The 25,145-nt window shown below is 39.8% G+C and overlaps 1 protein-coding gene across 1 annotated transcript in view; it reads left to right on the forward strand.

Moving 5' to 3' along the window:
• Nucleotides 1-2,195: 2,195 nt before the first annotated feature.
• The window catches only part of LOC306979490 (sialoadhesin-like), a gene marked incomplete at its 5' end in the record, with an annotated part of 37,880 nt that continues 14,930 nt past the window's right edge, over nt 2,196-25,145 (forward strand). Inside the window, 7 exons of the mRNA XM_079578448.1 lie at nt 2,196-2,241; nt 2,315-2,647; nt 12,468-12,776; nt 14,728-14,949; nt 18,586-18,870; nt 21,110-21,373; nt 23,758-23,784. Coding sequence (XP_079434574.1) covers nt 2,196-2,241; nt 2,315-2,647; nt 12,468-12,776; nt 14,728-14,949; nt 18,586-18,870; nt 21,110-21,373; nt 23,758-23,784 — 1,486 coding nt within the window. The remainder of the gene's footprint in view (nt 2,242-2,314; nt 2,648-12,467; nt 12,777-14,727; nt 14,950-18,585; nt 18,871-21,109; nt 21,374-23,757; nt 23,785-25,145) is intronic.

Below are 25,145 nucleotides of genomic sequence, written 5' to 3' on the forward strand. Positions count from 1 at the left end.
CAGTGTGACCCACGGCCATTGTGACGTCCTCTGGCTTCTTATTGGGTTTCCCAGAGAAAACACTTTTTAAAGTTTATTATTTCTACCTTAAATCAGTGTTTCCCAACCAGGGGTACGGGGACCCCTAAGGGTACTTGAGGACCTAGCAGGGGGCACTTGGAACTATTTCAGATTGAAAGAAAGGGGGGAATTGAACATCGTTTTTTTATAAGAAAAGCTATATTTTCATTCGGAGCGAGCAGCCCTGCGTCCTGGGGCCCCCTGGACTCTGTGGAGGAGGTGAGGGACAGGAGGGTGTTAGCCAAGCTCACCTCCATCATGGACAACACCTCCCACCCACTGCACGGGACTGTAGAGGAGCTGAGCAGCTCTCTCAGTGGCAGACTGAGACACCCTCAATGCAGGACGGAGCAGGTCCTTCATCCCCACTGCTGTCAGACTGTGCAATAAGACTGTGAAGTAACATGTGCAATAATCTCTGTATCAGCTGCACTTTATTAACTCTGAGTGATCTTCCTGACGCCGACTGTGACAAGTGAGTTTCTCCTTTGTGAGATCAATAAAGGATTATCTCATCTTTTCTATATTTTGCAGTAAAATGTGTTGTTTGGGTGAATTTTAGTTTTATTTTGACGCAACATTGTCCTTTTTCTTACAAATTCCACTTTTGAGTAAATACTTTCTAAATATCTGCAACACTCTTGAGGTCGGGGGTACATGGATGACACTGAGAGGCTCAAGGGGTAAGATAATAAAGATGATAAGGCAGGATAATAAAGGAACCACGGCCTTAAATCACTCACAGTTCAGTGCGGGGCAGTTTTCAGTGCGGGGCAGTTTTCAGTGCGGGGCAGTTTTCAGTGCGGGGCAGTTTTCAGTGCGGGGCAGAGCTGACCGTGATGCTCAGTGCCTAAATAAAGGTGAGTTTGACCGTTTGAAACCTGCACTGACCGTCGGCCTCTCACCCTTCAGCTCATTTGCATAAAAACCAGCTCAGTGCTTCTGGGATGGTGCAATCTGAACTTCTCTTCCCTTTAAATATCAGCAGAAACACTCGATGTGTCCGACACTGGAAGAAACCTGAGGGAAGTGCAGACAGAGTAAGTGCTCCTCATGACATAATTACACAGACAAGGACAAAACTGAACAGAAGAGTAGACATTTTAGTCTTAAGATTTTATTCCTATTTTTTTTTTCATATTTTTAGGTTACATGTAATATTGCTCACCACAATTAGAATATTGCTTTGTTTAGATCAGTAAAATCAGACGTTTTTGCACTGGGAAAAAAGAAAAACAATTCACTAATAGAAAAGATTATAAAAGCTTCTAAGTTAAATCTAACTTATTATTATCATTATTTATTGAAACAGGGACAATGTACAGAACCATTAGTCTTTACAAGAGGAGATGGTTTGTACCAGATGTAGCTCAGCAGATGTTTTCCATCCGCAGTCCCTGGACAGGTGTGAACATAAAACATTACAATTACAATCTATAAATCCAATCTACAATAAAATCACTGTAGAAAATACGTTCTTTGCTTTTCCTAAAAGTGTGCACACACACAAAAAACTAAACAATCTCTATAGTTTACATTCATTAATGCTGACATGGCTGATGATCTAAAATGTATATTTTCAAATTTCGAGTAAAACTATTAAAATCCACAGACAGTTTCAAACTGTCTGGAAGTTCGTTCCACTGTTTAATGGAGCGAAGCGAGAAGGCACATTGTTCAAAGGCCGACGATCTTTTTGGTTTGACACAGTTATTGTTTGCAGTGGATCGAGTAGTTCTTGCATTTTGCTCAGAACAAAGTCTGACAAAGTTCTTCAGTGGTGGTGGAGCTGCGTTATTGGTGATTTTGAATATAGTTCTTAGATTATTGTATAGAATTAGATTGTCAAAACTGAGCAGTTTGTACTTACTCAGGATATTGCAGTGATGATGATGAAGTGTTTTTTTATCGAGTGCCTTTAAAGCCTGATTATACACGGATCTTAGTGGTTTGAGTGTGGTCTCCTTTGCCTGTGACCAGCTGGACAAACAGTAAGTAAAGTGAGGAATTATCATGGCTATTGGGAAAAGATCTGAGCAGATACTTGTGTTTATTATCTGTAACATCAACCGTTTTGTGCAGCACTTTGGACCTTTCCCTCGCTTTGTTTTGAAAAGACATTGTTTTGTTTCCAGATGTTCTTCTTCACGAATGCTCTGCTCGTGGGCCTCCTCCTGCACAGTGAGTGTTTGTTAATCTTTATTCCCCCGTGAACATCGTTTCATTTGGACGCCGTGTTTGTTTGCGCTCACAGGAGCTCACGGTGACGAGTTCGGCGTCGCTCTGCCCAGTGAGATGGAGGTCTGGCGAGGCTCCTGTCTGACCATCCCCTGCTCCTTCACCGTGCAGGACAAGTACAGGGACGGCCTGAAGGGTCAGTGCGCGGCCGTGTGGATGAAGGCCGAAAACTTTCACGAGACTGTGGCGTTTACCAGAGCGACGAGCGGAAACGTAACCCAGAACAACTGCACCACAACGGTCCACGACATCAGCGAGCAGCAGGCGGGAAAGGTCTTCTTCAGGGTGGAGTGCGACAACCCCCTGAAATGGACCTTCACAGAGAAGAGTTTGAACATAAAAGTGAAAGGTAAGAGCATTTCGTTTTTCTATTCTAGGGGCTTCCTAAATCAGTGGTTCTCAATTCCTCATTTCCGAAATGAGTGTCCGGTCACTTTGTGCATGCGCAGCGAGCAGGGGCGCGCTGGGACATCACTTCCACCTAGGGCTGTGCAATTAATCGAAATTCGATTACGATTTCGATTACAACAGTAAACGATTACAAAATTAGCATAATCGCAAAAAATCGATTATATATATTTTTTTCAATATTTTTTTTTTTCAATATTTTTTTTTTTCAATATTTTTTTTTTTCACATTTTATTTTATTTTTTTCTAATTTTTGATTTTTGTCACTTTTCTGCTGGATTTTTGTCTTTTTTTTTGCTGGATTTTTGTCATTTTTTTGCTGGATTTTTGTCACTTTTCTGCTGGATTTTTGTCTTTTTTTTTTGCTGGATTTTTGTCTTTTTTCTGCTGGATTTTTTTTTCAAATGTTTTTTTATTTTTATTTTTTTCCCACATTTTTTTTTTTTTTTTGCAAAGCAGACTTGTGTTATTTCACGGCGCTTTTCCCGTGCCACGGCTCGTGCTTTTGTCTGACATAAAAACAAACGACGCTGTGTGATGATGTCATCAGGCCGCGCAGCTCAGTTTGCTTGCGCAGGTGTGAGGGCTGGCCAGCAGGGGGCAGGTGTGAAACAGGGACCTCTCTTTAATCAAGGCGTACTTTGTCATTTTTTTGCTGGATTTTTGTCTTTTTTTAATTGGATTTTTGTCACTTTTTTGCTGGATTTTTGTCACTTTTTTGCTGGATTTTTGTCTTTTTTTTGCTGGATTTTTGTCTTTTTTCTGCTGGATTTTTGTCACTTTTTTGCTGGATTTTTGTCTTTTTTCTGTTGGATTTTTGTCACTTTTTTGCTGGATTTTTGTCTTTTTTCTGCTGGATTTTTGTCACTTTTTTGCTGGATTTTTGTCTTTTTTCTGCTGGATTTTTGTCATTTTTTGCTGGATTTTTGTCACTTTTTTGCTGGATTTTTGTCTTTTTTCTGCTGGATTTTTGTCACTTTTTTGCTGGATTTTTGTCTTTTTTCTGCTGGATTTTTGTCACTTTTTTGCTGGATTTTTGTCTTTTTTCTGCTGGATTTTTGTCATTTTCTTGCTGGATTTTTGTCATTTTCTTGCTGGATTTTTGTCTTTTTTCTGCTGGATTTTTGTCATTTTTTTGCTGGATTTTAGTCTTTTTTTCTGCTGGATTTTTGTCATTTTTTTGCTGGATTTTTGTCACTTTTTTGCTGTATTTTTGTCACTTTTTTGCTGTATTTTTGTCACTTTTTTGCTGTATTTTTGTCACTTTTCTGCTGGATTTTTGTCACTTTTTTGCTGGATTTTTGTCACTTTTTTGCTGGATTTTTGTCTTTTTTTTTGCTGGATTTTTTTAAAGGCAACAAATAATCGTTTGAATAATCGTGATTTCAATTATGACAAAAATAATCGTGATTATTATTTTTTCAATAATCGAGCAGCCCTACTTCCACCTGAGAGTTTTATGATTAAACCTGCCCAAGCATCTTCTCAATCAATCAACCAATCCATGGGTTTGTAGAGCCCAACATCTCACAGGGCTGCACGTCGTTCCCGTGTCCTTAGACTCTCCAGCACGGCGAGGACAAACTCAAAAACCCCACAGGGGAAACGGAGAAACCTCGGGGAGAACCACAGAAGGAGAGATCCACTCCCATATAGACCCAGGGCCGATGGGAGTCCCTGAGCAGACCAAGATCGTCCAGTCCTCAGTGTCCAATTCCAGTAGGCAGGGTTCCTCCGTTCAGCAGGGTTCCTCCGCTCAGCCGGGTTCCTCCGTTCAGCCGGGTTCTTCCGTTCAGCCGGGTTCCTCCGTTCAGCCGGGTTCCTCCGTTCAGCCGGGTTCCTCCGTTCAGCCGGGTTCCTCCGTTCAGCCGGGTTCCTCCGTTCAGCCGGGTTCCTCCGTTCAGCCGGGTTCCTCCGTTCAGCCGGGTTCCTCCGTTCGATCTAGACAGGCCCTCCAGTGGAAGAGGAGACTCGTGAATAGTAATGAACAGACTAAAGATAAAGGAAATGTTGTATCTGTCTGCAGTAAGAGGATAGCGCTCAGTGGACCGTACGTCCCACAGCAGTGTTCCTCCTGAGGCAGCTTTACTTCAGGCTGAGGGTCAGAGCTTTACTTCAGGCTGTGGGTCAGAGCTTTACTTCAGGCTGTGGGTCAGAGCTTTACTTCAGGCTGTGGGTCAGAGCTTTACTTCAGGCTGTGGGTCAGAGCTTTACTTCAGGCTGAGGGTCAGAGCTTTACTTCAGGCTGTGGGTCAGAGCTTTACTTCAGGCTGTGGGTCAGAGCTTTACTTCAGGCTGAGGGTCAGAGCTTTACTTCAGGCTGAGGGTCAGAGCTTTACTTCAGGCTGAGGGTCAGAGCTTTACTTCAGGCTGAGGGTCAGAGCTTTACTTCAGGCTGTGGGTCAGAGCTTTACTTAACTGACCTGATCATGAGCTAAGGTACGTTTTGAGCCTGGTCTTAAACGTTGGGACTGTGTCTGCTTCTTTAACGTGGGCTGGGAGCTCGGTAGCTGAAGGCTCTGCCTCCTACAGAGATTTTGGAGACTCGAGGAATCACTAGCCCCGAGTTGTGAGAGCGGAGAGCTCTGGTTGGTCGATATGGCAGGGCTTCTCAACCTGGGGGTCGGGACCCACTAGGGGGTCGTGAGACAAATGTGGGGGGGTCGCCAGAGCATATAGAAAAAATATGTATTTTAATATTATTATTATGGCGTCGTAGCAAACAGGCTGTTATTTGTTCTAAATGTAATTCATTTTTGTTCTTTTTCTTTTTGTTCTTTTTCTTCACGTCATCACATTTTTTTTCCATCATTTGTTTGTTGGGTGTTCAACTCATGTTTGTAACTTTCACATCATTTTTTTTTTCATTTTTGTCAATTGTTTGTCCATTTTTTTTCATGTTTTTGTCACATATTTGTCATTTTTTGTTATTTTTTAATCCTTTTTTTGTCATTTTTTTGTCTTTTTTAATCTAATTTTTTTCATTTTTTTGTCTTTTTTTTCTTCATTTTTTCTTCATTTTTTTATCCATTTTTTGTCATTTTTTGTCATTTTTTGTCAATTTTTTGTCATTTTTTAATCTAATTTTTTATCAAATTATTGTCACTTTTTCGTCACATTTCCATCATTGTTTTCGTCTCAGTTCTGTCGCTATTTTCTCCCCTTTTTTCCAGAAGCTTTTGGATTGAGGTAAATCCAAACTGGAGAGAATGTGCTCGGTTCAGGCGGGAGTTAAGGGGTTAATGTCCCTGTTTTTCCCATGGTCTGACCCGGGTGGGGGTCACGATCCTTATTAACTGTTATAATGGGGGTCGCGGCTCTGAAAGGTTGAGAACCACTGCGATATGGAACGATAGCGTCTTCTGACTTGTGCACCTCGTAGAGCGCCAGCCTAGAGCACAGTTATTGTTGGACGTCTCCGTAGCCAGTGTATATGATGTGCATATTTTTGATGCACATTATATACACTGGTCACTGCCTTTCATTCTTTTCTTTTTTTTGCCTCACCTGCCTTTCTTCTGTCACTTATTTACTCCCGCCGACACTGCTGCGTTATCTTAACTTAAAGGAACAGGCCACCGTTTTCCGTACGGAGATATGTTCTTACCTGAGCTTAGATTGATTGAATATTTTATTTCGAGCTACACAAAAACAGACACAAAAGCGAGAAAAAACAATAATAATAAGTACCCAAAAAAAACAGCATTCTAGCTCGAAAAGGAGTGGGAAGAAGAAAAGCTTATTAACTCCCACCCCACCCATTTACTTCAATAATAATGTGGTTGCAATAATAACATATGGTTACATATTTACATCAAATGCAACAATGCATTACATTAAGTCAACAATCACAGTATGTTACACTTTATAACAAGTGTATACATTTATTATTATTATTCCTTATGCGTTATTTATTGCCATGTTAGTATTACTGTTATTCATAATCATCATCATTTTTTAATCTAATTTTTTGTCACATTTTTGTCAATTTTTTGTCATTTTTTAATCTAATTTTTTGTCATTTTTTGTCACATTTTTGTCAATTTTTTGACATTTTTTAATTTAATTTTTTGTCATTTTTTAATTTAATTTTTTGTAATTTTTAGTCACATTTTTGTCAATTTTTTGTCATTTTTTAATCTAATTTTTTGTCATTTTTTGTCATATTTTTGTCAATTTTTTGTCATTTTTTAATTTAATTTTTTGTCATTTTTTAATTTAATTTTTTGTCATTTTTAGTCACATTTTTGTCAATTTTTTGTCATTTTTTAATTTAATTTTTTGTCATTTTTTAATTTAATTTTTTGTCATTTTTAGTCACATTTTTGTCAATTTTTTGTCATTTTTTAATCTAATTTTTTGTCATTTTTTGTCACATTTTTGTCAATTTTTTGTCATTTTTTAATTTAATTTTTTGTCATTTTTTAATTTAATTTTTTGTCATTTTTTGTCACATTTTTGTCAATTTTTTGTCATTTTTTAATTTAATTTTTTGTCATTTTTAGTCACATTTTTGTCAATTTTTTGTCATTTTTTAATCTAATTTTTTGTCATTTTTTGTCACATTTTTGTCATTTTTTTTGTCATTTTTTAATCTATTTTTTTCTTCATTTTTTTTTCTTTTTTTTTTCTTCATTTTTTTGTCAATTTTTTATCAAATTTTTGTCACATCATCATCACAACCCATGTAGCATTACTTGTGTCAATGTGCATGAATAATACATAACACACTCTGCATTTATTCATGAAGTATATTGTATTGCCTGATCGGTGCTCATGATAACAATATTAATCTTTATGATGTGCACTTAAAAGGAATCGAGGTTCTGTTGTCTGTTCTTTTTTGTTTTCTCTTATGTTTTTATTTTTTCTGTGCTGGACCTGCTGCCAGAGGGGGCACGAGTTGATGCGTACCTGTCTGGTGTTTGTGACCTCGCTCCTCCACAGACACTCTGACCCTGCTCTGAGTCAGTTTAACGTCCTGTTCCAGCGCACGGTGAAAGTTCTTCCTTTCCAACGCCTCATTAGTCCAGTTTGATAGGTTTGTGTGACTTTATTTCTGTCTGAAACAGCAGCCCAGGCTCCCGCTGCACCAGGTACAGCCTTTGGGCCTGGAATACAACAACTGCTCAAGTCCATTATTAATAGATTTTGTTTTCTGGCAGCCCAAAAGTATGGCGTCCCACCGGGAAACGTCCCGACTCTCCCGATTACCCAGCACGCCTTTGGCAGCAGGCCTGTTTGGGACAGGGGTAAACGAGCCAGAACTGTAGAAATACTCTTAGATCACAGTGTAAAAGCATCTGAATGTATCATACTGGGTCACGCTGTACGGCCATGCTATCTCTGTCAGACAGTCAGGATTCCATAATAAATAAACAGGCTAATCGCAACACGTTTGCTAATGCTAACATGGCGAGCTAGCAGCTACAGCAGCTACATACACTCACTGAAGAGGGTCTGCACATGTTAGCAGGGCGGCTTTAATAGCTTTGTAAAAGTGTGAGTGTGTGTGTGTGTGTGTGTGTGTGTGTGCTTGTGTTCTTGTAATTACCACATTGTGAGGACCAGTTTGAGTTTTTAACCAACAGAGTGAGGACATTTTTGAGAAGTGAGGACATATCGGGTGGTCCTGACTTATTTGAAGGACCGTTTGAGGGTCAAGATGTGGTTTTAGGGTTAGGGTTAGAATTGGGTTAAGATTGGGGCAAGGGTTAGGATTAAAGGGATGTTTCAGGATGTTTGACATAGGGCCTCATTTCCTCGTTATCCAGAGTGTTGCTGATTTCTGGAGATATTTTTTTTGTAATTCATACAGTTCAAGAGTTAGGTGGCGCTAGGCTAGTGCTAGGCTAGTGCATGTCTATGGTATCAGCTAGCCTGCATTAAAAACAGTGTGACCCGCTCCACAGAGCACCTGAGTCACTGATAACACCAGACTAACCATATACATGTCTAATGTTTGGAATATAACTGACCTGCATCACATGAATGATCGCATTTTGAGGGACTATTTTCTAGCAGATCACTCCGCCGCTGCGTAGCTGATGCTGCTCAAATATAAGTTATTTTAAATGCAAAATGGTGGTGTTATCAGTGATTTGCCTCAGGTGCTCTGTGGAGCGGGTCAGGCTGTTTTTAATGCAGGCTAGCTGATACCATAGACATGCACTAGCCTTGCACTAGCCTAGCGCCACGAAACTCTTCAAATATAAGAACTGCATGAATTACAAACAAACAAAGTGAGGACATATCGGGTGGTCCTGACTTATTTGAAGGACTGTTTGAGGGGCAAGATGTGGTTTTAGGGTTAGAATTGGGTTCACTCGGTTTTGTTTTCAGTTTGGTTGGTTTTCTTTTATTGCACCCATGTACCATGCAGGTTTATGTGTGTACAGGTATGTGCACGGTATATATACACTTGTAGATATGTGGATGAATATTTATGTATGTGTATGTGTGTATGTGTGTATGTGTGTGCCTATAGGCAGTGTGTATGTGTATGTAAGGCGTACACTGGACCCTCATGTATATATATTTACAACAAAAAACAATAATGTTAAGATTAGGGTCTGGGTAAAAAATGACTTTATGAAACATGCCGCACACCAGGGAAAGGAGAAGGAAGAAGTGCAGTGGTTGCTGTGTGGAGTGTTGGTTTCTAGGTGACAATAACCAAAGCTGTAAATAGCTCATATTTGGCGGTCATGTGGAACTGAGGAACTCGTTTCCTCAAAATGTGAAGTCATTGTTCCCAGATTTTGATGACACCAAATAAGGACGTTTTTTTCCTGATTAGTGTTTAACTGAGCTGATCATTTAACCAGGGGTCACCTGCCTTATTTCAGCTGAGGGCGACTTTAAGAGAATTAAGTTGTTCGAGGGCGACCAGTTAAAAACAAACCCTAAAGACTTAAACGTGCACTGTTCACTTATAGGATATTGACCCCATATTATATTAAAATAGCTTTATTTTAAACTCATACCGAGTCACAAGTGCCCGCGGGCACCCAGGGGTGACTCCAGATTTAACCTCTTCAACTCTAGAGCCCCTGAACAGGAGGCAGTTTTGCTCCGGGTAGTTGGACACACTTGGACACCAGGGGGTGCCCATCCAACCTTCTCAGTGTAAATGTGAGTTGACTTTCTTCAGAGTGAGACTTTAGGTCAGACATGAGTGACAGTAACATGAGGCTAAACACAGTGAGCTCTTTGTTTGCAGTAAAAAGGCTGAGGCCTCATTGCTCTTCAGTCACAGACTGAGAAGAGAAGAAGGAAGTCATGGAGCTTCTGCTTTAGAACATTACACTTCTGCTGGATTTAACAACAAAAGATTGAAATTTGATTTTTCCTTGACAGTAAGTGTGAAAATCCTGAATTTCCATCCATCCATTTTCTTCCGCTTTATCCGGGGCCGGGTCGCGGGGGCAGCAGTCTCAGCAGAGATGCCCAAACTTCCCGATCCACACACACCTCCTCCAGCTGTTCTGGGGGGACCCCGAGGCGACACCAGGCCAGCTCGGAGACATAGTCCCACCACCGTGTCCTGGGTCTTCCACGAGGCCTTGTCCCACTAGGACATGCCTGGAACACCTCCCGCGGCCTGGTCGCCTCGGCCTGAATTTATGTGATTGAAATGTCACTGTTATTATTAGTGACTCTCGCTCTACAGAAACAAACCCAGGTCATGTGTATCTGCTGTAGGTCATGTTTGACCCAGTTCCTCTGAGTCGTGGTGCAGCAGGACTGATGTGGACAGATGTTACAGAAGAAGCTCATGAGGTTCATTTCTTCAACAGTTTCTATAGTAACTATTTTCTCCAAAGTAAAAGTAGATCTACCACAGTCCTGTCCACATCTGACACGGTCCACTATGACCCACCACGACTCAGAGGAACTGGGACAAACATGACTTTACAGCAGATCATATCTATGGATGTTTCTTCAACCCTTATAAGCATCAATCGGCTTGTTGCACAATGTGGCTACGCTAGTTCCTCTGAGCTGAAGCTGTGGGCGCTAGTACTTCCTGTTCGTGTTCATTTCCATTAAGATGAGCTCAGACCAGTGAGTTCCTGGTACAAATATTTCCATATATGTTTGTGAGGATCAGGGAGTTTGTCTTGAAGCTAAAGGCTAATTTAACCTCTTAACTCCCGCCTGAACCGAGAGGAACTTTTTTCCTCACGTCACATTTTTTCCCCATCATTTTTGTCACTTTTTAGTCATTTTTTTGTCACATTTTTGTCACTTTTTTGTCACATTTTTGTCACATTTTTGTCATTTTTTTGTCATTTTTTGTCACTTTTTTGTCACATTTTCGTCACATTTTTGTCATTTTTTTGTCACATTTTTGTCACTTTTTTGTCACATTTTTGTCACTTTTTTGTCACATTTTTGTCATTTTTTTGTCAAATTTTTGTCACATTTTTGTCATTTTTTTGTCAAATTTTTGTCACATTTTTGTCATTTTTTTGTCACTTTTTTGTCACATTTTCGTCACATTTTTGTCATTTTTTTGTCACATTTTTGTCACTTTTTTGTCACATTTTTGTCACATTTTTGTCATTTTTTTGTCACATTTTTGTCACATTTTTGTCACATTTTTGTCATTTTTTTGTCACATTTTGGTCACATTTTTGTCAAATGTTTGTCACTTTTTTGTCACATTTTCGTCACATTTTTGTCACATTTTTGTCACATTTTTGTCACATTTTTGTCATTTTTTTGTCATTTTTTTGTCACATTTTTGTCACATTTTTGTCACATTTTTGTCACATTTTTGTCAATTTCTTGTGACATTTTTGTGACATTTTTGCCACATTTCCATCATTGTTTTTGTCGAGAAAATGTGCTCAGTTCAGGTGGGAGTTAAGGGGTTAAGGCATTACACAACTTGAAATAGTGCCTTTATATATATTCTTTTATAGCATGTTAGCCTTTAGCTTCAAGACAAACTATCAATCCTTTATGATCACAGGCGTCTCCTCTGAACTCGTTACATAAAGATTTGAACTCACAGTAAATGATCATCGACCGGGAACTCACCGCCCACAACATCATCTTTGGAAAACATGATTATTATTCCAGGAAAAGAAAACAGACAGGAAGTCCAGGCGCTCACACCTTCAGGTCAGAGGAACTAGCATAGCCACACCGCGCAACAAGCCAATTGTGTGATTTAAAAAATAATTTAACTTTTAATTAGAACTTTCATTTCATTATTTATTTACTACATACTTCAGTTTCAGAATTGTCCACTTACAGCAGAAGTCTGAAGTTCTGTCTAAAGCAGAAGCTCCATGACTTCCTTCTTCACTTCTCAGTCTGTGCCTGAAGAGCAATGAGGCCTCAGCCTTTTTACTGCAAACAAAGAGCTCACTGTATTTAGCCTCATGTTACTGTCACTCATGTCTGACCTAAAGTCTCACTCTGAAGAAAGTCAACTCACATTTACACTGAGAAGGTTGGAAGGCGCCCCCTGGTGTCCAAATACCGGGACCATAACAGAAAGGGTTAAAGCTTAATATTGTTATTGTAAAATGTTACCACAAAACTTCCATCATTATGTAATAAGTTATTGCAAAATGAAACAATTATTAGAGAATGAGTAACATTATTGCACAATCTTTATTTAACTAAATGAAGTGAAACTGGACTTGCATAATAAGATGTTGCAGCAGATGCTTTTTCTGAGTCATCAGGGCCCGACACCAACACGAGCCAAACAGTCCTAACCTTCTCTCCGTCCCGTCTGGCAGAGGCTCCTCCTGCCCCGGCCCTGTCCTCGTCCACCCTGAGTGTGACGGAGGGTCAGTCCGTGGTCCTGCAGTGCTCCGCCCCTGCGCCCTGTCCGTCTGCCCCTCCCGCCCTGACCTGGAGCTCTGTCCCGGGGGACGTTCAGGAGACTCTGCAGCAGCAGCAGGACGGGACCTTTGTCAAAGTGTCCACTCTGAGCTTCACTGCTGCTGCTTCTGACCACGACAGGAGCATCACCTGCTCCGCCGCCTACAGCCGAGGCTCCGGCTCCGTGTCGCTGGTCAGTGCAGCGCTGAGGCCTGCTGTCAAATGTAAGTCACAAGTCTTTATATCATGGAAAGTTGATAATGGTCTCTTTTGCATTGTGTGCCCTACCCTGGCATTGTCATCTTAGAATCTGCCATAGATTCAGACGCATCTCGTCATAGAAGGGGGCGTGGCCTCGCCGACGGGGAAAACAGAATCTTTTGAGAAACACAATTTTTCTCTCTTTTTAGCCATTTTCTGGTGGAATATGAACTTATTTATCACATAAATAAAGTCAAGTGTAAATCAGGCCCATATGGATATTTTCTCACAGCAGATTGTTCTGTAGAAGTGAAAAAACTGCAGTCATAGCAAGCGCTAGCTAACTATAGATACAGACGGCATCTCTGGAATCGCCCATATATGGTCATTTTTGAAAACAGTTAAGGGGGAAAACAATTTGGAAAAAATGTATATTTTCTCTAATTATTCAAAAACTACTTTAACAAACGCAGAATTATGAATATAGTTTCTACTAAATAAAGATACAAAGACATGGGGAGGAGCAAAGTGGTTCAACAGCCCATAAATACATGAATAACAGAGAATGCTAACATGATGCTACATGTTAGCATCGGGCTAATGCTAACGGTTAGAACGGCTACAACTGCTGTTTTTTCACTTCTACTGAACAATCTGCTGTGAGAAAATATCCATCTGGGCCCGATTTACACTTGACTTTATTTATGTGATAAATAAGTTCATATTCCACCAGAAAATGGCTAAAAAGAGGGAAAAATTGTGTTTCCCAAAAGATTCTATTTCCCCCTCGGCGAAGCCACGCCCCCTTCTATGACGAGATGCGTCTGTGTCTATAGCACGATGCTAACATGTAGCATCAAGTTAGCATTCTCCGTTATTCATGTGTTTATGGGCTGTTGAACCACTTTGCTCCTCCCCATGTCTTTGTATCTTTATTTAGTAGAAACTTTATTCATAATTCAGCGTTTGTTAAAGTAGTTTTGAGAAAGGTTAGATGTTTCTCAAAATTGTTTTTCCCCTTAACTGTTTTCAAACATGACCATATATGGGCGATTCCTGTATCTATCAGAGAAGAAGAAACCCGCAGATGGAACAAGGTTAGTGCTAGATCGTATGCTCCGGAGGGACAGTCTGCTGTGAAAACGTATGATGACACAAATTAAGGTTAGGGCCAGGGAAATGGTTAATGGTTAATGGTTTTCGTCAATTTTAATCCATTTTTTTTGTCACTTTTTTGTAATTTTTTTTTGTCATTTTTTATCACATTTTTCTCATTTTTTGTCACATTTTTGTCATTTTTTCGTCAATTTTTTCGTCAATTTTAATCAATTTTTTGTCACATTTTTGTCATTTTTTCATCCATTTTTTATCAATTTTTTGTCATTTTTTTGTCACATTTTTGTCATTTTTTCGTAATTTTTTAATACATTTTTCGTCAATTTTTTTGTCAATTTCTTGTGACATTTTTGCCACTTTTTCATAAATTTTTCGTCCTTTTTTTGTCAATGTTTTCTCACTTTTTTGTCACATTTCCATCATTGTTTTATTGCTTTTTTACAGAAGCTTTTGGATTGGGGTAAAGCCAAACTGGAGAAAATGTGCTCGGTTCACGTGGGAGTTAAGGGGTTTAACCTTAAGAATTAGGGTTAGGATTATTTGTATTTTTAGACAAACCAACTCATAGATCTATACAAACTCACAGCAGACCGTCCCTCCGGAGCAGACGATCTAGCACTAACCATGGAACAACCTGGTCCTTCAGGATGTTCAGGCTCGTATTGTTGCTGAACCTCGACCTGACCAACCTCAGCAACACCAGATCAGAACAGTTCATTAAACCCATGTGGCAGCTTATTGTTCATTGTTTTTTGGGTGTGGCAGAACAGATCCTAAAACCTGAAGGCTCGGTGGATGTTAGAAACAGGAACGTTTGAACCACATCTAAAATCAGCCTTATATGAAATGTTTTCCCAGATCGACCGAGAAACACCGCAGTGTCGCTGAAGTGCAGCAGCGACGCCAACCCGGCGGCCGAGCAGCACCGCTGGTACAAAGCTGAGCGGGGAGTTCACACTCTGATCGGGAAATCCTCCGTTTTAGACGTTAAAGCCTCTGAGAACGTGGGTCAGATTTTCTGTGAAGCTCAGAATGAACTTGGCACCGGCCGCTCTGTTGCCCTGCAGCTGAACCAGCACTGTGAGTGTTTCTGTTTCAATATCTACAAACTGTGTGGGGTCCGGGGCCCCCTGGGGGACCTCAGAGGCACTACACGGAGCCCCCAAAGCTTGTCTACATAACAAGTCCAATGAAAACAGTTCATTGTGATTGGAAAAATACATTTATTAGGACAAATGCACCAGTTTAAAGCAGTATTCAGCCGACTGTCAGTGCTAGATGTTACTTCTCATGTTATTTTAGCTGTAAAATAATAAGAAATTCCTTTGAATGGAGTAAATGATTGTGATTTGGGAGAGATTTACTGATCAATAAGGAGGGAGTGATCAACTTTTCTTATATAGGCAAGGCAAGGCAAGTTTATTTGTAGAGCACAATTCATACACAAGGCAATTCAAAGTGCTTCACAGTTGAAAACAAATAGAATCAATAAAAACATCAACATAAAATTAATCAATTACAGTAAAAGGCGAGAGTGCAGATAAAATACTTTCAGTCATATGCATTGGTAAAAAGAACTGTTTTCAGCCTGGATTTGAACATTGTCAGAGTCGAGGCCTGTCTCACATCCTCATGAAGACTGTTCCAGATTTTAGCCTTAGCCTCAGCGTGTTTAGTCCTGACTCTGGGAACCACCAGGAGGCCCCTCCCTGAGATGGTTCATACGGCTCTAACATGTCAGAGATGTACTTTGGAGCTAAACCATGAACAGACTTGTAACAAGCAGAGCTGTTTTAAAGTCTATTCTCTGAGTGACAGGAAGCCAGTGCAGAGACCGGAGCACTGGACTAATATGGTCGTGTTTCCTGGTTCTTGTCAGGACTCGAGCAGCAGCGTTCTGGATGTTCTGCAGCTCTGACAGCTCGTTTAGAGAGGCCAGTGAGCAGCTGTTACAGTATCTAACCTGCTGGAGACAAACACATGGATAAGTCTCTCTAAGTCTGGTTTTGACAGTTTTCCTCTGATCTTAATGTTTTTCAGATGGTAAAAAGCTGCTGATGTTATTGCTTTGATGTGGCTGTTTAAGTTCAGGTCTGAGTCCAGGATCACGCCTAGATTTCTAACCTGATTTTTTGGTTTTAGAGAGAGAGACTCAAGGTGACTGATATACTGACATAAATATAAGGGGGACACAGAATATATGGGTCACATACACAGTGCCCCCGCGGGGTTTCCTGCTGGGTCTCAGACAAATGAAGAGGCAGCTCAGGATGTGGTGAAGGACATCGAGAAGACAGTCGGACTGGAGCGTCTGCTGTGGGCGGCTCCTCCACTAACACCCTCACTGTTCCTTCACTGGGAGCTTTAATCTCGCAGCTAAAGGCTAGTGTGAAATAATGACAACATGTAAAATACTCAACAACCCTTTTTTGCACAGGTTCAAAACTTTGTACTAGATTGAATGTTTGTGTTTTGTCATTATTACATCTCACGTTCTGTTTTTAACCGTACTTTAAAGCCGTGCTAAGTAACGTGTTTACCTTAATAAACCCTCCCCGTAGTCCCTGTGGGGGTGATACAAGTGTTTATGGGATGATCGGAGGGTCTTTCATCGCCCCCTGGTGTCTCTGGACAGAAAACCATGTTTGCAACTTGACTGCCACCGGTCCGGAGTCACCAATACACACTAATGGAATCACGAAGGAGAAGCTAACAGGCTAACGGGCAAAGCTAACGTCACTTTAAACAGTATTTACAGCCAAGTTTGAGTGAAAAAAATTGTGTAATTGGATGCACAATATCCCTCTGTCTGTCAGCGTAGTATTTACTCTCCAAGACAATAAAAGGAACAGGCCAGCGTTTTTCCACACTGAGATATGTTCTTACCTGAGCTGTACCAAGCTCTTCCACGTTTTCCCTATTTAAATATGGTTGCGTGAAGTGTTCCACTACAAAGTATAATTACACACAATTAAACAATGTGGATTTTCTAAGCGGATTAAAGGGGGACTATATTGTAAGGCGTAATAATACCAGGAGTAGTTGGAAAATGACAAAAAAATGACAAAAAAATGACAAAAAAGACAAAAAATGACAAAAAAAATGACAAAAAATGACAAAAAATGACAAAAAATGACAAAAAATGACAAAAAATAAATAAAAAAATGACAAAAAAATGACAAAAAAATGACAAAAAAAATGACAAAAAAGACAAAAAATGACAAAAAAAATGACAAAAAAAGACAAAAAATGACAAAAAATAGATAAAAAAATGACAAAAAATGACAAAAAAAATGACAAAAAAGGACAAAAAATGACAAAAAATAAATAACAAAAAGACAAAAAATGACAAAAAAAAGGACAAAAAAGGACAAAAAAATTTACAAAAAAATGACAAAAAACAACAAAATTTACAAAAAACACAAGTTCGAAATCTGCGCAGTAATCTTCACTTAGAAAATCCACATTGTTTAATTGTGTGTAATTATACTTTGTAGTGGAACACTTCACGTAACCATATTTAAATAGGGAAAACGTGGAAGAGCTTGGTAGCTTCTATCTTGACCTGTTTTGGAGCTATAGAGGAGAGAGGGAGAGGCTAAATGCTAACGCCGTCTGCGCTGTGTTTACGTGACTGAAGATCAGACAGGTCCTAAAGAACTCGTCACAGCTCAGGTAAGAACATATCTCAGTGTGGAAAAACGCTGGCCTGTTCCTTTAATAAGTTGAAAAATCATAACTTGCTACGACACCTGCAGTGGCGCTTATGGCCTCTAGGGGGAAGAGTTACTTAGCACTGCTTTAACTGACTGGCCTTTATGAAATCTCTTCATTTGTTTGGGATCCTGCTAATCGTGAATGTAAAAGATCGGGGAGAGGAGGAATGACAGCATAATGTTTGGTTTGTTTTATATTTTCATATGGCAAGAAGGAGGATTTTGAGTGTCTTATGCAAAAAGTATTTAACTAGATCAGTATAAACATCTCAGTTTGAGCACAATAATCCAGATTTTAGTTGTTTTGACGAGTTAAGAAGTTGTTGGGCATTTGTCCCAGATTATTTCACTTGTTCTGAGATGTTTCTGACTCGTTTCGATACATTTCGTCCTTATTTCAGGTCATTTTCTTTGCCAATGGGGAAAGAAAACTGGTCTCATCTCATTGGCAATTTTACTTTCTTATTTCAAGCGAGATTTACCCTAGAACTGGTCTGAAATGTCCTCAAACAAGCAAAGCAAACTCGGTCCGATCAGGAAAAGTGTCTAAATGAGTGAAAACCGCTCAAAACAAGAAACATTTCCTCAATTCAAGTCATTTAAAGGCAATGCTTGATATTGACTTTTTGTAGTGTAAGATTTTACATGCATTATATTCTTAAAGGGTAAACAGCTCCTGGGCTATTGAGTTTGGTGCATTACATAATATTTAAAATGGTGCATTTGTTTCATAGTCAAGACTTTTGTCCGTAAACAAAATTAATTTCCCGTGGGGATCAATGACATGATTCTGATTAAGCCTTTGAGCATCGAATCATAAAAGACTGGATAATTTAGTGTTTGATGAACCACAAAAAGGAAGTTTGTGTATTTTCCATTTCCTGTTGAAATCTGAAGAAAAACATTGAATTGAATTGTATGTTAAAAGAGAAAAACACCCCAAACAGAGACAACAGTGATAAAACTGAGCATTAATCTGATTTCCCTGCCATGGTTCCAGTCTCCGCTCGGATCCTGCGCTCGTCGAGCTGCACCGGAGACTCGTCCCAGATGAGCTGTGTGTGTGAGGCCGAGGGGAACCCGCCCCCTCAGATGCACTGGCGGTTTTCAGGAATATCTACAAACACGTCCATCGCCAACGAGGCCGTGAACGACACGTGCGTGAGGAGCGTGGTCACGGTTACAGCGCCTCAGTGGAGAGATCCCGTCGCTTTGGTCTGTCACAGCAGTAACTCCCGGGGCTCGGACACGCAGACCTTCACTGTGCCTGCGTTCCAGCGGCGAGGTCAGTCTGCACCGGGCGCCGGACATGTTAGACCTTTACTGTGCCTGCGTTCCAGCGGCGAGGTCAGTCTGCACCGGGGCGCCGGACATGGTAGAGCAGAAACGCTTTCATTCCAGACACCAGGGGCTCAGAAAAACGCTGACTTTGGCTCCGAAATATCGAGACATGTTCACTGTGGCCAAACCTGATTGACCCGGTGATGTCAGCTACGTAACATCCGAAGATATTTATACCAAATGTAATAATCACGTTATGCACCGCACTGTCGCCCTTTGATAAGAAGACAGTTATTATTTTCGGTAACACTTTACACTACGGGCCGGTAAGTTCTTGGTACTTACAGTGGTACTTATGGTGGTAATTACAGTGGTAATTCTAGGTATTGTGGTACTTAAAGTAGGGCTGCTCGATTATTGAAAAAATAATAATCACGATTATTTTTGTCATAATTGAAATCACAAAAATCCATCAAAAAAATGACAAAAATCCATCAAAAAAATGACAAAAATTCATCAAAAATGACAAAAATCCATCAAAAAATGTTTACAAAAATCCAGCAAAAAAAGACAAAAATCCATTAAAAAAAATGACAAAAATCCAGCAGAAAAAATGACAAAAATCCATAAAAAAAATGACAAAAATTCAGCAAAAAAAAGACAAAAATCCAGCAAAAAAAAAAGACAAAATTCCATAAAAAAAATGACAAAAATCCAGCAAAAAAAAGACAAAAATCCAGCAAAAAAAAAAGACAAAATTCCATAAAAAAATGACAAAAATCCAGCAAAAAAACACAAAAATCCAACCAAAAAATGACAAAGTTTGCCTTGATTAACGAGAGGTCCCTGTTTCACACCTGCCCCCTGCTGGCCAGCCCTCACACCTGCGCAAGCAAACTGTGCAGCGCGGCCTGATGACATCATCACACAGCGCCGTTTGTTTTTGTCAGACAAAAGCATGAGCCACGGCACGGGAAAAGCGAAGGGAAAATAATCCCAGCGCCGTGAAATAACACAAGTCTGCTTTGCAAAAAAAAAAAAAAAAGGGAAAAAAAAAAAACAAATTGGGAAAAAAATAAAAATAAAATTGGATTATTTTTTTTAAATAAATAAAAATAAAATAAAATTCTAATCGATTTTTTGCGATTATGCTAATTTTGTAATCTTCTTGTTTTCCCTAATGCTGTTTTCTGTTGTTTTATAGTCACACATCCTAGAAATTACTTCTGTTTGTAGAAGTACCACATTTACTACCTATGAATTGCTGCTGTAGTATCCTTGAATTACCAATAAGTACCACAGATGTATCACTGTAACTACTAGAAACTATCATTTAAAGTATCAAAGTAAATAGAAGTAAGACCTTCATTACAAAGAGCATTACCTCTGTATCTCTTAGTAATGAGAGATACTGTGGTAACTCTGTGTCTCCCTAACCCTAATGACTAGTAATTATGACTTTTAGTAGGGCTGTGCAATTAATCGAAATTCGATTACGATTTCGATTACAACAGTAAACGATTACAAAATTAGCATAATCGCAAAAAATCGATATATTTTTTTTAAAATTTAATTTAATTTTAATAAAAAAAAAAAAAAAATTCTAATTTTTAATTTTTGGATTTTTGTCTTTTTTTATGGATTTTTGTAATTTTTTGATGGAATTTTGTCACTTTTTTGCTGGATTTTTGTCTTTTTTTTGCTGGATTTTTGTCTTTTTTTTGCTGGATTTTTGTCTTTTTTTTGATGGATTTTTGTCTTTTTTTTTGATGGATTTTTGTCTTTTTTTTCAGGTTTTTTTTTCACTTTTGCTGGATTTTTGTCACTTTTTTGATGGATTTTTTAAAGGCAACAAATAATCGTTTGAATAATCGTGATTTCAATTATGACAAAAATAATCGTGATTATTATTTTTTCAATAATCGAGCAGCCCTAACTTTTAGTACCACAATAATAACCTAGCATTATCACTGTAAATACTAGTACTTACCACTGTCATTACTAGTAATTACACTATAAGTACCACGGACTTACCGGCTCGTATTGTAAAGTGTTTCCTTATTTTCTTTACTTTCTCTCTGGCCAGAGTAGTTTTCAGTTTCCACAGTTTTCCGCAGTCGTCCTCTGAGGGGGAAAAACTATAAACTCGGATTCCGCACGGACTCACATTGTTTAAATCAGTAATTAAATGACACAATGTGCTCCTCACCGTGTTGTTTAATGTTTCCTTCTGTCGTTTGCAGGTCCGCCTACGAACACCAGAGTGACTGTGAGCCCCCCTGGTCCAGTGGCTGAACACGCTGACGTCACACTGACCTGCAGCAGCGAGGCCCACCCGGCTGTGGAGCTCTACGGCTGGTACAAAGACGACGGAGGAGCTCGCTCTCTCATCGGGAACTCCGCGGTTTTAAACATAAAAGCCTCTAAAGATGCGACAGCTTTTCTGTGTCAAAGTCAGAATGAGCTCGGAGCTGACGTCTCTGCAGTCGCTCGTCTTAATGTCCAATGTAGGTATGAGAGGATCTATTCATTTGACTTAGTGGTTTGTTTGGTCGGGACATGGGGAGAACATGCACAGAAAGGCCCTGTAGTGATTCCCGGATCCATCCATCCATCCATCCATCCATCCATCCATCCATCCATCCATCCATCCATCCATCCATCCATCCATCCATCCATCCATCCTTCATCCATCCAACCATCAGTTCAACCATCCAACCATCCATCCATCCATCCATCCATCCAACCATCCAACCATCAGTCCATCCATCCAACCATCCAACCACACATCCATCCATCCATCCATCCAACCATCCAACCATCAGTCCATCCATCCATCCAACCATCCAACCACACATCCATCCATCCATCCTTCATCCATCCAACCATCAGTTCAACCATCCAACCATCCATCCATCCATCCATCCATCCTTCATCCATCCACACATCCATCATCCATCCATCCTTCATCCATCCATCCATCCATCCATCCATCCATCCTCCATCCATCCATCAGTAATAGCCTCACTGAGCTGCACCAAACATCAAAACAATGAAACAAAAAAAACAAAGCAAAATGTCAAGGCAAACATAATGTCCGACGGGGGTAATGTCCTAATCAGCCCCAGCATCAGATGGTAACGAGCCCCGGGGCGTCCCCTGTCCTTCCACTCTGACAAAAATCCATCAAAAAAAATTACAAAAATCCATCAAAAAAAATTACAAAAATCCAGCAAAACAATTTACAAAAATCCAGCAAAAAAATGACAAAAATCCATCAATTTTTTTTTACAAAAATTCAGCAAAGAAAGACAAAAATCCAGCAGAAAAAGACAAAAATCCAGCAAAAAAAGACAAAAATCCAGCAAAAAAAGACAAAAATCCATCAAAATTTTTTACAAAAATCCAGCAAAAAAAAGACAAAAATCCAGCAAAAAAATGACAAAAATCCATCTTTTTTTTTTTTTTACAAAAATCCAGCAGAAAAAGACAAAAATCCATTAAAAAAAAAGAGACAAACATCCATTAAAAAAATGACAAAAATCCAGCAAAAAAAGACAAAAATCCATTAAAAAAAAGACAAAAATCCAGCCAAAAAATGACAAAGTTTGCCTTGATTAAAGAGAGGTCCCTGTTTCACACCTGCCCCCTGCTGGCCAGCCCTCACACCTACGCAAGCAAACTGAGCAGCGCGGCCTGATGACATCATCACACAGCGCCGTTTGTTTTTGTTGGAAAAACCAGAAACCTTGGGGAGAAGCACTGAAGGAGAGATCTCATAGACGGACAGACCATAGACAGACCAAGGGCTGATGGGAGTCCCTCTGCAGACAGAAAGTCCAGTCCTTGCTGGACAGGGGTTAGGTTAGGTTAGTTTATTTGTACCCGTGGGTAAATTCGTTCTGCAATTCTGAGAACGAGTCGACACATTAAAACACATTATACAAAGATAAAACATCACACATATAAAATATAAAACTTGTAAGTGCTCCAGATACTAACAGGATGTGCCTTTGGTACAAAAACAACTGAAATTTATTTTATTTTTATTTTTATTTATTTCAAGGATAGCCCCGTTGAGATGAACCATCTCTTTTTCAAGGGGGTCCTGAACACAAAGTAACAAAACAAAACATAGCAAGTATTGACACATACATACAACAGTCACATACATATAACAACATAACATCACATCACAAGGTCTCATGTCTTGTTCCCATCCCCGCCCACCCCACCAATGCCCCCACTTTCAATATAAAACAATATCTCTATAAAGAGAAAATAAATTAACATAAGAAGAGGGATAATAGAAAAGAAAAGAAATTGGACATTAGGAAAAATGCTAATAACATTGACATTGACATTTTAGATGATTGTACATGGATGTTTTGAATATATGTAAAGATGTCGTTGATCTGAGTTCTATTGATAAGTGATTCCAGTCAGATGGGGCTTTATAACGAAAGGCTCTCCTGCCGGCCTCCTTTTTTACATGTGGTACTCGATAGAACGGTTGGTCCAGATCTCTAAGTGCATATGATGACGTAAAAAGAACCAGATGCTGTTTTAAATATGTGGGATAATCATATCGGAATTTAAGCCACTTGACAGTAACAAAGATAAAAAACCTGTCAGGGGTAATTTGATCCCGACTTGTTCATAAAGGAAAGGGCAGCGGGAACAAAGCTTTTCTTAAAACGGTTTGTGTGACTTATTGGCATCAAAAACCGACGCCCAGACGGAAACAATCGAAACTCTGAGTGCAAGGGTTAGGGGTTCCTCCGCGGATAGGGCTGAAGTCTGCAACGTCCGGTGCACTTTCACACTGCACTTTTCTGCTATTGTGGCTATTTTTACTTATTTGATTTTAAACATATTGTTATTATTTCAGATTCCCCGAGAAACACAACCATTACAGGTCAATCCTTTGGGCCAGTGGTTGAACATGACAACGTCACCCTGACCTGCAGCAGTGACGCTAACCCGGCTGTGCAGCACTACCGCTGGTATAAAGCTGACGGAGGAGCGTCCTCTCTGATCGGAAACTCTGCTGTGATAAACCTCAGAGCCTCCAAAGACTCCGCTCAGATTTTCTGTGAGGCTCTGAATGATGTTGGGACTGATCGCTCTGCCGTCACTCAGCTGCTCATCAACTGTAGGTTTGACTCTTTCCTATTCTCTATTTGGAGTCAGAGCTAAACCTGTTTGTTTCCTGTGTTGAAGATGGACCCAGAAGCACCAGAGTGACAGTTGATCCACAAAGCTCCGTGAGAGAACACAGTCATGTGTCTCTGACGTGCAGCAGTGACGCCAGCCCCGCTGTGCAGCACTACCGCTGGTATAAAGACCATGGAGGAGCTCGGACTGTCATCGGGAACTCTGCTGTTTTAACCATGAGCGCCTCCAAAGACACCGCTGCTGTTTTCTGTCAAGCTCACAATCATCTTGGAAACGACAATTCAACCTTTATCCAGCTTGACGTCCAATGTGAGCATTTACTTTTTTTATGCAAAGAGAAAGAGAGTGTATTTGTTTGATGAGAAGGGAAGGTCTTCTACAAAATAGACTTTTTAGAGCTTTCTGCCACGTTTCAATGTTGTTTTCTCATGAAAAACACCTCTTAAGTCAAGCTTTGAGTCGTTCACACGTCTTAACAAGTCTTTGAATCTGTGGCGGCCGTGCCTGCTTTGGTTTTTCAAAGATCTCTCCTGTCCTTTCGCCTTGTGTTTCTCCCGCGGCCGTACGTAACCGAGAAACTCTCTGCCCATCTCCCACTGTAGCAAAGCTCACTCTTCCTCTACAAAGCAAGAGGCAAAATCATCCACCAGAGCTTTGCCACGGAAAAGCTATAAGCTGTGCACTACAAAAAGTAAATATCAAGCATTGGCTTAAATGAGTTGAATTGAGGAAATGTTTCTTGTTTTGAGCGGTTTTCACTCATTTAGACACTTTTCCTGATCGGACCGAGTTTGCTTTGCTTGTTTGAGGACATTTCAGACCAGTTCTAGGGTCAATCTCGCTTGAAATAAGAAAGTAAAATTGCCAATGAGATAAGAACAATTTTCTTTCCCCATTGGCAAAGAAAATGAGCTGAAATAAGGACGAAATGTATCGAAACGAGTCAGAAACATCTCAGAACAAGTGAAATAATCTGGGACAAATGCCCAACAACTTCTTAACCAGTCAATGTCCAATGTAGGTATTGAGAGGATCTATTCATTTTACTTAGTGGTTTGTTTGGTCGGGACATGGGGAGAACATGCACAGAAAGGCCCTGTA

The sequence above is a fragment of the Gobius niger genome (genome assembly GCF_951799975.1).
Source record: "Gobius niger genome assembly, chromosome: 20".
NCBI classification, from domain to species: Eukaryota; Metazoa; Chordata; class Actinopteri; order Gobiiformes; family Gobiidae; genus Gobius; species Gobius niger.